Below are 16,373 nucleotides of genomic sequence, written 5' to 3' on the forward strand. Positions count from 1 at the left end.
AATAAAAAACACTGTTTCCATTCTTCTGCAGTCTGATCTTTATTTAACAGAAAGGTGTCCTGACTGTCTTATGTAACATCATAGCTGTATTTGATGTCCATAAAGTGAGCATGAGCTCTCTCAGATTAGCTGTTAGGACAGTCCCTGGCCTAGCACCAGTTCATTAGACATGTAAGTGCATTACTATAATCCCCAAGCTTGCTGTGAACCCACTGTGAATCTAGTACTAAACACAGATGAATGAAGAGACAAGGAAGTGTCTGGTGGTAATGTTGTTTTACAAAGCTGAACTGTTCACTGCAAAGCCAGTTACAGACCTCCAGTGTGTCTGCCTCATATGACTGATCATGTCTAGAGCGAGCACATCTCTCTGGATTATACTGTTGCTATGTGCAGGTAATCATTTATTAAGATCTTGTAGGATACTTAGGTTAGAAATATGCATCTGCTTAAAACAAGAAAAATGCATTGGTATAAGAATAATAAAATTAATAGATTTTTTTTATTTGCTTCTCAGTTAAATGTATCTTGTTTTATTGACATTTCAAATATTTACTGAGAAAGAAGACAAACGTTATTAAGACAATTTGTGAAAAATGGAAGTAGAGATCAACTGTGTATATTTTCCCCAAACAACAGATTTTTTAAAGGTATTTTAACCTGAACAATAAAAAAATATTATGCATATTACAACTTTTACTTATTATAGCATCATAGGCATCTTTTATATTGACTGACCATTACCAAATATAGTAAATGCACAATGCTTGACCTAATGTTCATCCATGACATTAAATTGCCAAAAGATAATGCAATAATTAGTCACGTTTCTTTTCTGCTTCAGGGGTTTACAGTGAGAAGAATATTAATGGGTGTTATAAAAACCCGTGCATGAACAGTGGGGTATGCGAGAATCAGGAGGGAAAATACAAATGTCACTGTTCCCAAGAAAGACAAAACGGTCACCTTTATGGAGGTCCAAACTGTACTGTACTGCTGCTGGGGTGTGAACGGCACTGGTGCCAGAATGGTGCCACATGTTCTCCATACTTGAACGAAGGACGACACAGATATAGCTGTATCTGTCCTGAGGGTTTCACTGGAACAAAGTGCCAGTCCTCCACAACCTTCTCTTTTGAGGAAAACGGTTTCATGCAAGTCCGGACCCCCCTCACTAACGTTTTCGAACCCTTGAACGTCACACTGAGTTTTCGCACATTACAGACAAATGCCACCCTGCTCCAATGCCAAGTTGAAGATCAGCTTTTAACGCTGGAATTAGTGAATGGAACACTGCGCCATACACTACAAAGAGACCAGGACACAGAAGTGATTCTTATAGAGCTCCCTTTGATGGTCTCCGATGGCCAGTGGCACACAGTGAAGGCCTCGCTGCATGACAATGTCCTTGGGTTGAGTCTTAAAGATCTGTCCTGCCCTGCTGTCACCTGTAACATAGAACTACAAATAGACAGAGCAGAGCCCGAACTGGGTTCAGGTCTTTCTGAGTCGACTGTGATCCAAAACATCTACATAGGTGGAACAAGAGAGCAGGAGACCGCTTCAAACTTTCTGGGATGCATGCAAGATGTTTGGATAAATTCCCACGTGGTGGTGCCAGGATCGGGGCCTCTGGCACCTATTAAGCAATTTAATGTTGTACAAGACTGCAGTGATGGAGACCAGTGCAAGAAAAACCCATGCCAGAACAGAGGCAGATGTATCAAGACAGGATGGAGGAGCTTTAGCTGCGAATGTCATCGGCCGTATGAGGGCGAGCAATGTTTAGATGGTATGATTCGCTTATGAACTACTTTACCTGGCTTGTACCAGTTTTGCTAGATTATAACCAGAGTCATATACAGTGTGCCAGAAAAGTAAGACACTTGACAAGGTATGAAAGTTATTGAGATAGATGACAAAGTATCAAATAAAATGGCATTTGTAAAACATGCCAGTTTCTTTTAGAGCTATTGATGACAACAAAACATTTGTCAATGTGATTTTAAAGGAAGATGGTTCCCATGGCATTTTCCTTGCATAGTAAACAAAGATTTACTAGATTTTGCTTTAAAGGTTCACATTTTTGGAGTATTTACCACATTATAAAAACATTGACCGATAAATTCAAATGCTGTCTGACTCTGACATATTTACCAAAAAAAAAAAAAAACATTTTACGCATAAGCATGCATTTACCATTAATAGTACCTTTATGTTATAAGTGTGTCCTGTAAAAACTATTTTTGGGAAGCCACTTTAGGATGTGCAAATAATTGTATTATTTTCTACAAGAATAATTCTTAAAGTAATTAAGAATGAATGTTCATGCCTCCTGTTTGCCATTTATCTCTAAACATATTTGAAAAGACTGCTGAGGAAGAGCATCTAAATTTAGATCCCATGAGAGAGACAAATTTAGTGTCAAGACGTAAAATGGGATTACAGTGCAGGCCAGGTATATGTGCACATGCAAATGACATGCAGGAGAAAGGATAACACCGCCACACCTGAATAGTGGATTAAAGCAACGTGGTTTAATCCACAATCTAAATAAAACAAGCCCTGTCAAGAAAGAAATCAATGATTTAAATGTATCTTATATCACTCAGGAAGCAAAACAAATATTTGCTCATACTCAAGAAAAAAAAAAAAAAAAAAAAAAAAAATATATATATATATATATATATATATATATATATATATATATATTGTTAAATAACAATGTCTTTACTTGTGAGACATTGATTTAACTCTGGTCTTAGAGAAAAAAGACTAAAAGAAAATAGACTGAAACAAATTATGTAACAATATTCACAACTCTAAATTGTTGTTTATTACCTTGAGTCAATAAATGGAAAATCTTGATCTAAATCTATTACATCAAGATTTTATTTTGTCATAACTGACTCATTATCATTCAATTCAATTTAAATCAAATCAAATTTGTTTAAAGCACTTTTGATAGTGTTGCATGGCCTCAAAGTGGCTTTACATGATTACACTGTAAAACGTTTCTGTAGAAATTACAGTATTAGGGCGCAGTCACACCAAAAGCGCTTTAAACGCTTGCAAACGCAAGGCGCGACGCACTGCCTTTTTTAAAAAAAGAGCAGTGCGGCGCGGCTTTTCATGTTGCTAAGCAACCACCGAGTCAGCTGTCTTGTCAATCAAATATTGAAGCGTGAGCGCTCTTTTGCTGTTAACTGTCATATTAGCAGAAACTTTAAAAAGAGGACGCTTGCTCTGACCTTGTTTGAGGGTGAGAGATGCATAAACACGCAGGAGAGAGTGAGCGAGTGGAGTCCGGTTCTTCAAAGCAACTGTAAACTTCACTGACCACAACGTAAGGCCCGCCTCTCCCCTCATTCGATTGGACAATGGAAGACGCGAATGACGTCAGGCGCTTTCTCCGCTCTCAGCGCTCCTTCAAAAACGCGTGCGCGACAGGCGGCAGAAAACCGCAAGGCGCTCGGCGCGCATAAACAGCGCGCAAACGCGCCCTGCCCATAGAATATCATTCAAAAAAGGCGCCTGCAACTGCCATAAACGCTTTTGGTGTGACTGAGCCCTTACTGGGTATTACTGGCAACTAGCTGCAGTAACTTACTGTAGATTTTACATTTATGTTATTTACTGCCAACAGTTTGTACCAAATTAAATCAACATGAAATATTTTCAGTCTTTATCTTCTACAGTAAGTTACTGGCAACTAGCTGCATAATTACAGCAAATTTTTTACAGTGTAGAATATAATAGAATCATCATTACTCTTTATCCAATTTTTTTGTTGTGGTCAAATTATAAACTACACTGTAAAAATTATATCAACATATATTTGTATGGTACTTTAACTTAACAAATTAAGTTAAACAGTTTCAGCTTGTTTTATAAGTTGTCGAATTTGCTGTAGTTATGCAGCAGTTTGCCAGTTACTTACTGTAAATTTAAATGTATTTATTATTGGCAACAGTCTGTTAAAAAAATGAAGAATAAACATTAACAAGTCTTTGTCTTCACAGAATAAACTTATAAAAACAGCCTCATGCAAAGCATTCATGGGACCCGGAAATCCTCTTCAACCTTTTTCAGTTTTTTTCTGATTTGGTTCCCAGAAATGCTTTGCATGATGCTGTTATTTGATAGTTTTTCCCCTTAAAGACAAAGTCCTGTTAATGTTCAATTATCTTTGAAAAAACTGTTGCCTGTACTGACAAACTTCTGCCTGTAATACTGTAATTTCTACAAATTTGGTAACACTGTACAATTAGGTTCATTATAACATTAGTAAACTACTTAGTTAACATGAAATAAAAATGAACTGCACTTTTATTAATCTTTGTTAAGGTTCATTTGAAAGTTGAAAGTTTTGGGGTACAATATTATACCATAAAGACCTATTGTGTACTTTAAGTACCAATTTTGTAATGTAGGCGTACCTTTCATTGTACCTTAATAAGTACACAATAGATCCTTATACAGTAATGTTATAATAATGAACTAAGATTTACAAGTCATTTCAACTTACTATTATTAATCTTGACACTGTAAAAAATACTTTGCTGCCTTAAAATTTTTTTGTTAAATCAACTTAGATTTACAAGTCATGTCAACAGAGATAAGTTGTCACAACTTATAAAATATAGTTGAGAAAAATCAACTTTTTTATATAAGTTATAACAACTCATCTGTAGTTATAACAACGCATCTCTAGTCAAGATAAATAATAGTAAGTTGAAATGACTTGTAAATCCGAGTTGATTCAACAAAAAATTTTAAGGCAGCAAAGTATTTTTTACAGTGTAGAGATAAGATGTTATAACAGATGAGTTTTTATTACTTATAAAATATAGTTGAAAAATATCAACTTATAAGTTGTAGCAACTCATCTCTTGTCAATAATAGTAAGTTGATATGACTTGTAAATCTGAGTTGATTCAACAACAAAAATTTAAGCCAGCAAAGATTTTTTACAGTGTATTAACTAACATTAACAAAAATTAATAAGTACTGTATAAATGTATTGCTCATTTTTGTTCATGTTGGTTCATACATTAACTAATGTTAACTAATGAACCTTATTACAAAGTGTTACCAAACATTTTAACAGTGAATCACATTCACAAGTCAAAACTTAAAATAGTGAATTGACTTGCAAAACCAAATTGTTTTAACTTCATGCTACCTTTCTTTTACAGTGTAGCTTGTTCTGCATTATATTATCAAACACTTACACAAAAGCATTGAAATAATCAGTATTGTATTAGTCATATGAAACAATTATGGTTGATCTGTATTATAATACTTATGTTTATTTTTACACATCTTAGAGTATGTCACCGCAAGGTTTGGAAGTGAAGATCTGGAGAGCTACGCTATGTTCACAGTTGAAGACAACCCGGGTGTGAGTTTTACTCTATCCATGTTTGTGCGCACACGCCGCTCCCAAGGTTTGCTCCTGATCCTCTCCAACAGCACCACTCAATATCTTCGTGTCTGGCTGGAAGGTGGAAAAGTCAAAGTTCAAATCAACAACTTTGAAAGCTTGCTTGGATGGGAAACGGTCAGCGACGGTCACTTTCATCTCATAACGGTGCTCGTGGAACCAGAATCCCTAACCCTGTTCCTGTCTGCCAAAAGCCAAGGTCGCATTCCCATCCGACGTGTTCACATTCAGGCTGGAGATGCAGTACATGTGGGGGGTTTGCCCAGCCGGCAGGCATCCCTGGTGTTTGGGGGCTACTTAAAGGGCTGTATCCAAGACCTGCGTTTAAATACCAGACGCCTGCAGTTCTACCCTATCACCGTCCCAGTAAGCTCCTACAGGCTTGAAAACATGTTGAAGGTCACGCGTGGCTGTACTGGTGACGATTCCTGCAGTGTAAGCACCTGATAGCATCTACCGTAGATTCATGATGTTGGTTTCACATAGCCAGATATTTGGCATAATATTTGAAACTATTTATGTCCAGTTTGACAAGATGAAGTTAGCTAACTGATGTGTGAAAGAAACGGTCACTTATTGTTTTATGTAATATTTAGGCATGGGTGTCTGAAATAGTTACATTTTTATAGAATTTTTTTTTTTAAATAATGACTGCTTTATAAACAAATACAAAACAATTTACAAGTGGATCATTATTTCATTAATTTTAATTTCTCTTTTTTCAAAAAATGATTGTGAATGTCTTTTCTAGAACAATCCATGTTTGAATGGAGGTGTGTGTTACTCCATGTGGGATGACTTCACCTGCAGCTGTCCACCCAACACAGCAGGGCAGCGCTGTGAGGAAGTCAGGTGGTGTGAGCTGTCTCCATGTCCATCCACTGCCATATGTCAAGCAGACAGTCAGGGCTTTGATTGTAAGTATATGTGTATGTGTGCTTAAGAAACAAATAGGGGTTGTGTCTTTGCAGCAGTGCATCTGTAGCACATTAATCCAGACTCGGTTTAGTTATGTAATTACAATTTGTCATGTGTAGCTATACTACAGGGGATTTATGTAAGCTCTGAAAGATTATCCTTTGTTGGATTTACCGTGTCATATGCATGCTTGCACAGAGACTGTCGGGTTTGTCAATGACAGAAACACATGTTTTAGGACGTTAGTGATAATTCAGGGTATTGAAATATACAGGCCTTTTTTTATAAAAAGTGGTGTGATAAAACAGATAATGGGTCTACACAGGTGCTCTACAGCAGGGGTTTTCAAACTGGGGCTCCTAGGTTCTTTTTGGGAGCAAGGGCTACCACAATGGATAAAACAATCTGGAGGGCTACTCTTTGATATAGTCTACTCAAAACGTTTTTATTTTATTTATTTTACTTGTTGATATGTATTATTTAAGTTTGCAATTTGCTGTCTTAATAATATCACAATTACTATTTATTTGACACAGTTTAAATGTTTCTCTACACCAAATATGGATGTATAATTTAGGAAAGTGGTCCCTTGCTAAAGGTTCATTATACACTCAACTAAAGGATTAGTAGGAACACCATACTAATACTGTGTTTGACCCCCTTTCGCCTTCAGAACTGGCTTAATTCTACGTGGCATTGATTCAACAAGGTGCTGAAAGCATTTTTTAGAAATGTTGCCCCATATTGATAGGATAGCATCTTGCAGTTAATGGAGATTTGTAGGATGCACATCCAGGGCATGAAGCTCCTGTTCCACCACATCTTAAAGATGCTCTATTGGGTTGAGATCTGGTGACTGTGGGGGCTATTTTAGTACAGTGAACTCGTTGTCATGTTCAAGAAACCAATTTGAAAGGATTCGAGCTTTGTCACATGGTGAATTATCCTGCTGGAAGTAGCCATCAGAGGATGGGTACATGGTGGTCATAAAGGGATGGACATGGTCAGAAACAATGCTCAGTTAGGCCGTAGCATTTAAACAATGCCCAATTGGCACTAAGGGGCATAAAGTGTGCCAAGAAAACATCCCCCACATCATTACACCATTGCATTAATGAGAAATTGAACAGGTGTTAATAATAATCCTTTAGGTGAGTGTATATGGAGGTCCCTGCTACCATACCCCTGTTTTACTGTGCATTCACGCGCTATTTGTGCGTAGTTGGACCCTTAAACATTTTGATTTTACTCGCTTCATTCGCTCATGAAAGTCGCACGTGAAATTTTAATCATTCGAAACATTCATGCGGAAATTCGCGTCATGGGAGGGGCTTACTCAATTTGAGAAAACTTACCAAATTGTTCAACCTCCTCACTCACTTTCTTCCAAACAGATTTAATTCCTGTAAAAGTATGAAGATGTCTCGTCTAGCGATAATGATTGTCCACCATTGTTGTTTTGTTTTTCTGCCTCTGCACACTTCTTGTAATCAGGTCACTGCTAAAGCAAGCTCCTGATTGGTTAACGCGCGGTGCAAAAAATCCGCCAAAGTTCCGATTTTTAACTCACGCGGATCAAGCGGCAATGCTCAATTCGCATTTACCGCAGGATACCTATTCGCTTCTTTGCTTTTACTTAAAGGGACATCCCACTCAGGCATTGCCCGAAAATAGTCCCCTTAGTTACTTTCAATAGCAGGGGACTATTTTCGGGCACTGCGTAATATTACTACACCGGCTGTTGCCATGTTACATCAGCAAAGTCCTTGAGAGTACAGTTCCTAGCAATATCTGCCTAGAAAATCGCAACTTTTAATTTTCCGTCGGTCTTAGTACACGATGTAACTACAGAAGTGTCAAGTTTTAAATAGGAAAAATATCAAAACTCTTTGGGGTTTTTTAGCGCAATGCTAATGCATTGATCAGATTCAATGGATTGTGCTAAGCTATGCTAAAAGTGCTAGCTCTAGACCTGGATATAAGCTGAATGGATTCCAAAACGGTAAGAATCAAATGTTTAATTCTGGGGGAGCTGGAAAATGAGCATATTTGCAAAAAAAGGCAGAATGTGCCTTTAACATCTAAATCACTCGCGCTTGCCGCCTCTTTCGCGCCTGGTTTGAACGCACCATTATAGCACTTAAAATTGTCCCTTATGATTACGAGCCAGTGAACCATGTTTAGTGCTATTTTAGAGTGCCTCTAAGATTCAGTCCTTTAGATGTGAGATCAGATAAAACCCATCTGGCCACCACAAGTTGACCTGAATTCCAGATATGAAGCAGGGTTTCCACTATAGCTAATAGCACATTTTGCATGCTGTTGGCAGTTAGTCAACATTTTTTGACTAAACTAATCAGAACTGAAGGAAATGTGGTGTTATGAAGAAAATTTTATGTTATTATGATGTAATGTTGGACAGGAAGAATGTGTTCCTGGGAACACATAAGGACATCAATTGTAGATGTAAATGTAATGTCAAACAGTAAAATGGGAAGATATATACATCAAACTGAGAGAAGTATGGAAACATGGATAAAGTCAGATTTTCATTATATGTCCCCTTTAAAGGTGCTGGAAGCAATTTAATAATTTTGCTCATTTCACACCATGTTGTCCAAAGACATGTCAGGCAACATGTGGCATTTAAAAAAAACTGTTCAAAAGTATTTAATAAATACCTACATTTATTGACAATTATTTACATTTATTTCGCTTATTAACCCACTCTTGGCTGTCGGTTGCTAAGCAATGTAGTATGCCACATTAATATAGCTTAATCTCTTACATGTGTGTGTTTATTTACATTTTGCAAACCATGTAAAAACATATTTAATTAGAAGTTAAGGTATGAATTAGAGCTCCAAATTCTACTTAAATGGATAGTTCACTAAAAAGTAAGAAAAAATTGTTATAATTTACCCCTCGAGTTTTTCAATACCTGTACAAATTTCTTTCTTCTGCTAAACACAAAATAAGATATTTTAAAAAATGTTAATAGCCAAACAAATCTGGGGCACCATTCACTTCTATGGTGTTATTCATTCCTACTATGGAAGTCAATAGTGCCCAGATCTCCTTGGTTACTCCTTGCTAACTTTCTTCAAAAATCTTTGTATTAATCAAAACAATGAAATGTATAGAAGTTTGGAACAACAAAAGATAAAGGTGTTCTAAGCAAATTCATGTGTTTTAGACCATAAAACATTTTTGTTATACAGCAAACATCTCCTCACTATCTGCTTGCTGCCTGATCACACTGTAAAAAAACACGATCTCTGTAGACAGCCCAGGCTCTACAAACTTCAATATAAATACAGTGGCCAAACCTAGCACCACGAAACAAAACAAAGTGTTCCAGCCAATAAACGACAAGAAGGATTTGGGGGTGGGCGTTGCGCGCGTTCATGAAAGCACGGAAGGGAGGGGGAGGAGTTAGCTACGCTCCGTTTGTTTGAAAACAGTTCAAACATCAACAAAAAGTGATCTCTCGCAGATTCACCTAGAGCGCCTTTAAAGGGATAGTTCACCCAACAATGAAAATTCTGCTCACTCTCATGTTGTTACAAACCTATATAAATTTCGTTGTTTTGATGAACACAAAGGAAGACATTTTGAAACATATTTGTAACCAAACCGTTCGTGGACCCCATTTATTTCCATAGTATGTTTTTTCCTACTATGATGACAAATAGTAAATGATGACAGAATTTTAAAGGGTTTTCTTTTAACTCTTTAACCCAATACACCTGGTAAAATCAAAGATTTCTTAGATACATAAAAATCTTGAAAATTAATGTTTCTTTTCTGACTCTTTTGCAGGTGTGGCCAATGTGAGCCTGCATGCTAAAAGTCCCATAATCACATACCGCGGCAATGGAAAAATATGGCGAACCCTCAGTAACATTTCCATACACTTCAGAAGTAGGCAACAGAATGGTACTCTACTGCATGCTGAGCAGGAGTCTCAGTTCATTACAATTTCAATCCAGGACGGAAGACTGGTTTTAGAGCTGCGAGGAGATAAAGGAACCTCTCACATACGTGTGCAAAGCTTTGACCTGGTAAATGATGGCCGGTGGCACAAAGCAGATTTTAGCATGGACAGCCCAGCAATACAGACATCCAGATGGAGAATGGTTCTGGATGAGCACTGGGAAAATCCTTCCGTCTCATTTACCACCTCAGCAGATCTGGATTTTCTTAAAGAAAGGGTGGACATCTTCTTGGGAGGCTTAGGATTTGATTCTGGGAGTAACCTAGCTGGATGTCTTGGTTTGGTGAAAATCGGAGGCCTTGTGTTGTCCTATTACAGCGATGCAGAGATTAACTTACCCAGACCCCAGACAGAGCAATTTTTGAGAACTTCTGGGTCTCCGTATTTGGGATGCTGGGGCTCTAATGTCTGCAAACCAGATCCTTGCCAGAATGGTGGAGTTTGTGAAGATCTTTTTAACATTTTCAATTGCCGCTGCCCAGCTGATTGGGAAGGCCACAGATGTGAATTGAGTGCAAACAGTTGCGCCTCAAACCCTTGTGTTCATGGAACGTGCCGAATGGTTACAGGAAGATACGAATGTTCATGTGATGTAGGCTACACCGGTCAACACTGTGAAGTGGAGGTGGACGTATGCGCCCACCACAAATGCAGTAATGGTGGGACATGTGTCAGAGGTCTGAAACGATACGCTTGCCTCTGCCCCAGGAACACAACAGGACCCTTCTGCAGGTGAATTCATTACTAAATGACTCTAAGATCTTAAAAAAAAATGTAAATCTGAAATACATTTTTACATTTTAAATGTATTCCACTTTGTATTTTAGAGAGCGAGTGCCTGAATTTCCATGGTATATCAACAGATTTCCGTAAGTTAAACTTTCTGTATATATGCACTGTAAAAAATGTCTGTAGAAATATTAATGGGTATTACTGGCAACTAGCTGCCAGTAACATACTGTAGATTTTACATTTGTGTTGTTTGCTGGCAACATTTTGTTCAGGGTTGGATGAACACGAGACATTTTTTGACTTTGTCTTCTGCGGTAGGTTGCTGGCAACCAGTTGCAAAATTACAGCACATTTTTTAGAGTGTGCTGTAAGTGACTTTTTTAACATCCTCTAGCCCCTTTTTCCAAAATCTTGCCCTCTATCCGGTGTCATTAAACTCAAACATGTCGGGGCGGTTTCCCGGACAGGGTTTATATTAAAGGGGACATATTATGAGATTTTTTTTAAGATGTAAACTAAGTCTAAAATAGGTCTGAGCAAAAGTGTGCCGTTTTGGGTGTGTCATTTAAAATGCAAATGAGCGGATGAAGTGCAACCACTGATCACAATGATGGTGGTTTGTTGCAATTGAAACTCAATTGTGCTGTGAAATATTTTATCTCTCTCTTTCTCTCCATACTAAATGGTTGTGCTGTGGTTGGAGAGTGCAGATAAAGGGGGCGGTATTACCTTAGACTGACATCACAATAAGGGCCAAATGACAATGACCTATTTTTTCACATGCTTGCAGAAAATGGTTTACCAAAACTAAGTTATTGGGTTGATCTTTTTAACATTTTCTAGGTTGATAGAAGCACTGGGGACACAATTATAGCACTTAAACATGGAAAAAGTCAGATTTTCATAATATGTCCCCTTTAATTCAGGAATAGGCCTTAGTTATATTAGGACATTAAATCAGATTTTACAAACAAACATTAAACAAAACATTAATGGTGTGCATCTTGAGACAAAAAAATGACACGGGTCAATGACTATTTTGTGTCCGTATGATTCAATTAATGGAAAAAGGTTCAAATTCTAAATAATTTTGCAGATTACTTGCATGCATTGTCTTTTTTTGAGGACCAAGTCTAAAATTTCTGGTTTTATTTCATTTCAAAGGATATTTGGGGGATAATTGCAAAAATGTCAATGTGGTGTTACCGGTCTGTCAATTGGTATAAGTAGCATTTTTTAAAATATAAATATATTCATAAAAAAGTGAAATAAAATATAATCATCTAGTTTAGTGTAATATGACTTTTTACATACATTTTTAAATAATTTGTCAAAGTTTATTTAGAAAACAGAGCTGTTTTCAGCATGTCAAGATAAATATTACAAAAACGCATTAAAATTTACATTTAGAAATAACTTATAAACTTATATTTCATTTTTTTTGTAATGATTATGCCATCAAGGTGAATAAAATATAAAATATTTCTCATTCTTTGGCGCAATTGGCAGTTATACCATTTGACATTTTCAGGTCCATTCAGTCTTAACTTTCATAAAAATTGTGCAAATGTATTTTTTTATTGCATAAAATCAACATAAATACATTATGTGCATTGAAATAAACCTAATGCATGCTTTTAAAACAAGGTTTTTTTAAAGCTTTTTGAATTTCTCATCTTGCCAAACCATTTTTGTCACTGACTCATATGTTAAGATATGTCAGTAATGCGTGTTGCAGTTGCATATTGTTTACTGTTTAACTGTGGCCCGGTTAGCTTACATACTTGCTTAAATGAATGTAAAAATGTTAGTGTTCGTCGTCTTTTTATACTTTTGATTAATGTATGATATTGATGTCAATCAATGATATTGATGTCAGTTTTCAAACTCTAATATCTTGTCTGTAAGTCCCGTTAGCACTAGGTCAATGCATGTTGCACTATTGTTGGAAGGTACGGAGACTCTGTCAGTTGACCAATCAGAGCAAAGAAGGATATCGAAAGGTGTGGTTTAGGCAGACTGAATCATTGAATTGCTTTGCACAAATCGTTTGGGGATCCCTGAAAAAATAGGGTAATGTTAAATTTATAATTTAAGAAAATTACATGCATTTAAACATGTTGTTGAGGGCCTCCTTAACAGCATTAGGAAATTGGACCTGACTGGCTCTTTAATGTATGTTCCTGTAGTGTATTGCTTTTCAAAACTGTAATTTATTATGGCTTTACATGTAAAAATTAGTTTATAAGAAGTCATTTCCTTTTATGATGTGTTTTGTCTAGATACCCTAAACTTCCCGTGTCTGTGTGTGGTAATGAGAAGTGGAACTACAGCTGTTTTAATGGTGGCAATTGCTCCTCTGTGGAGGATACATGTAACTGTCTACCAGGATTCATCGGACAATGGTAAGAATATTAATGGTTATATAGTAGTGTTTTAATATATATATAAATATAGTGAGGAATACCTCACTATATGCCTTTTAAATCAAAATGTTTGCAGTCTCTTAAAATATATTTTTGTTGATCCTGAGCATTTATGGATAGCATTTATCTTTTATGTCAAAAATTAGGAAATGCATTATTTATTTTAATATTTACAGTATCTTTTGTTGATTTGCTATTACTGTATATCTATCCGAAAATTTAAATTTTTGCATAAGAGCAAAAGTTTTTAAAGGCAAAGAAGTTACAGCAAACACTGTACTTTTATTTTAAAAAATTATAAAAGTGCTGTTAGCAATTTCCTAATTTTGCTCATTTGAACCACACACCCTCTATTCAAAAGTTTGTCCTTCAAGGTAAACGGACAAAGTTCAGTTTGGTACCACAGTGAATGTGAATAACTTACCTGGAATCACTTCAAATATGATGTAATCATAAACTACTGTATTACCAACCAGGGAAATTCATAGTGATGTTAAATAAAACAAAATTAACAACGGATTTTAAACAGAAGCTTTGTTCCAAAAGCTGTGCAGCTTCCTTGCAAATAGTACACTCTTTAAGGCAACATCCTCGTTGAAATCGTAGCCAAGTGATTTGAAGTGCTTTAACCTCCTACCCGAGTTTTGGTTCGTCTTTTTTAGGTTTCCTTCATCTATTTTGGGGTTATTAAGAACCATAAACATAATAACCAAATATTTTTAATTGAACATGAAGCAGTGTAATTGTCCACATTTGTGTACAACATGTTACAGTTAGACAGCATTAGTATTGTGGTGCAAACAAAAAAATTGATGTTCACGTATGTGGACATCCAGGTCTTAAGAGGTTAAATATATGATAACTAATCCACACAACACAAATGTGATGCAAGCAGGAGTCACAGCCAAAACGTACAGTTGATTCCAAAAAGAGTCTGGCCAAAGTCCCTTTAGTTCATTCAGCAACTGAATGGCTCTTTAAACTGTAAACAGTACCCGCATTCCTATAGTCAGTCACCATAAAGCATTATGATTTCTCCCACTTGTTTTTCTCTGAAGACTCTTTCTCCTCCCACTTATACTGTCTTGCACATTACTATATGTAGATAAGCTAACAGGATACATTGATAAACAAAATATATAGAGCATACATATGAAGAGAAGCCCTCTAAGTACATCTGATATGTTTTCTAAATGAGCTTTTTTATCAGACTTTTATGGATTCTGCCAACAAACTGGTATTTCTGAATGACCTTAAGCAGATTTGAAGCAAAAGTATTTGATGAACGTAAACGTGCCAAGAGCTTTCCTTTAATATCATATCTGTTTTATGATTAATGAATCTCAAAGAGAGCACCGTATGGTTAGGCAGGCCTACTTGAACAAACATAGTGCATGCAGGAGATTTTGGTCATTGGACTTTTTGCAATTGGGTTAGAGTATACCCAAAGCACTCTTGCAAATGCATATCACAAGCTCCTACAAAGGTTGGGTTTAAATTAAACTACGGACATTTTTGGTTTTACCCAACCTTGGGTTGAAACAACCATTTTGTTTAGCATGTGAAAAAATGAAGAGTTGATCCATATGGCCAAATAGGGTTTCCCTGGAGTCTGTATGTCCATCTGAAATGCTGCTTGTTTTTTAACAGGTGTGAGTTGGATCTGGATGAATGCGCCTCTGACCCGTGCCTGAACGGAGGCTTCTGCCGTAACCTGATCAACAGGTTTCAGTGCTTGTGTGAGATGAGCTTTGCAGGTGACCACTGTCAGATTGACGTCAGTGACTTCTACATCTATGTGTTCCTGCTCCTGTGGCAGAATATCTTCCAGCTGTTGTCATACCTCATACTGCGTTTAGATGATGATCCAGAGATCGAATGGAACGCGTTCAATGATGACTAGAGCTCAAATCAGAGCTTCTTCTCAGAAACATAGGAAGACTTCGTAACGTATGCTGAATGGACACAATTTAAATATTTGTAGAGGTTTTTTTAGATGGTCATAATTGCATAACCAGGAGTAAGGAGGAGAAAATGTAATTGTCATTGAAAACCCATTCCTGTCATTGAAAACCTATTCCGGTCGACAATTTTGCATCTAATAACACAAAAAGGCTTTGTGTGCCTTTTTTTCTTATGTCTTTTTTTCGAAATGTTCTTAAAATCATTATTCTACGTTTTAAAAAAAATTTTGGTTAATCATAGTGTGACACCCATGTGTTTATAGTGCTGATATTAAGCTATTTATATTTGTCCATCATGTAATGTTGTTTGTCAGCTGGTGAGCCTAAAAATGTATTAAAATATTTTTATATTTACATGTATGCATTAAGTTGATGATTTACAATGGATACAAGGTATATATTATTCACACTATTTACACTAGCTCCGCTTACCAATGTCTGGTTGGAGCACTAAAAAATGCTCTAAGAGTGTATGGCTGGTGGAACTGGGTTTTGATGCGATATCACTTATTCGAATCTGCCATTTGCCGACCTCAACCTCTCCCAATCGCATATCGTCATAAAATTATTTTTTTTTTATAAAAAAATAAGAAAATGTTTGAAAAGTGGAAATAAAGACCCTTAAAATAATCATTTATGCAGTGGCAGCAGGTGACTTCTTTTTTCGAAGGTGCTCGATGTGAAGTTCGTCACAACATGTATGTAGCCCGTCATGTGTGTGGTTCCTTATCTCAAAATATGTGTTCGGTGCGTCGAGTGAACCTGTGTGCATCATGTTTTGTCAAAATAAGTGCAACCTGCAGATGGTTCTAAAGGAGTTATGATAAAAGAGACGCTCACGTTTGCCAGATACTCGCATAATCTCATGCATTATCAGAGTTTACTATTAA

At 36.6% G+C, this 16,373-nt stretch overlaps 1 protein-coding gene across 1 annotated transcript; it reads left to right on the top strand.

Moving 5' to 3' along the window:
* The first annotated feature begins 102 nt into the window (after nucleotides 1–102).
* Nucleotides 103–16,152, top strand: LOC129442730 (protein crumbs homolog 1). The gene is made up of 8 exons (XM_055202975.2): nucleotides 103–396; nucleotides 845–1,792; nucleotides 5,331–5,881; nucleotides 6,198–6,363; nucleotides 10,187–11,093; nucleotides 11,189–11,230; nucleotides 13,376–13,498; nucleotides 15,170–16,152. Exons 1-8 carry the CDS (start codon nucleotides 348–350, stop codon nucleotides 15,420–15,422), a joined length of 3,039 nt encoding a protein of 1,012 aa, XP_055058950.2. The 5' UTR covers nucleotides 103–347; the 3' UTR covers nucleotides 15,423–16,152.
* Nucleotides 16,153–16,373: the final 221 nt, after the last annotated feature.

Source organism: Misgurnus anguillicaudatus, chromosome 2, assembly GCF_027580225.2.
Source record: "Misgurnus anguillicaudatus chromosome 2, ASM2758022v2, whole genome shotgun sequence".
Taxonomy (NCBI): Eukaryota; Metazoa; Chordata; class Actinopteri; order Cypriniformes; family Cobitidae; genus Misgurnus; species Misgurnus anguillicaudatus.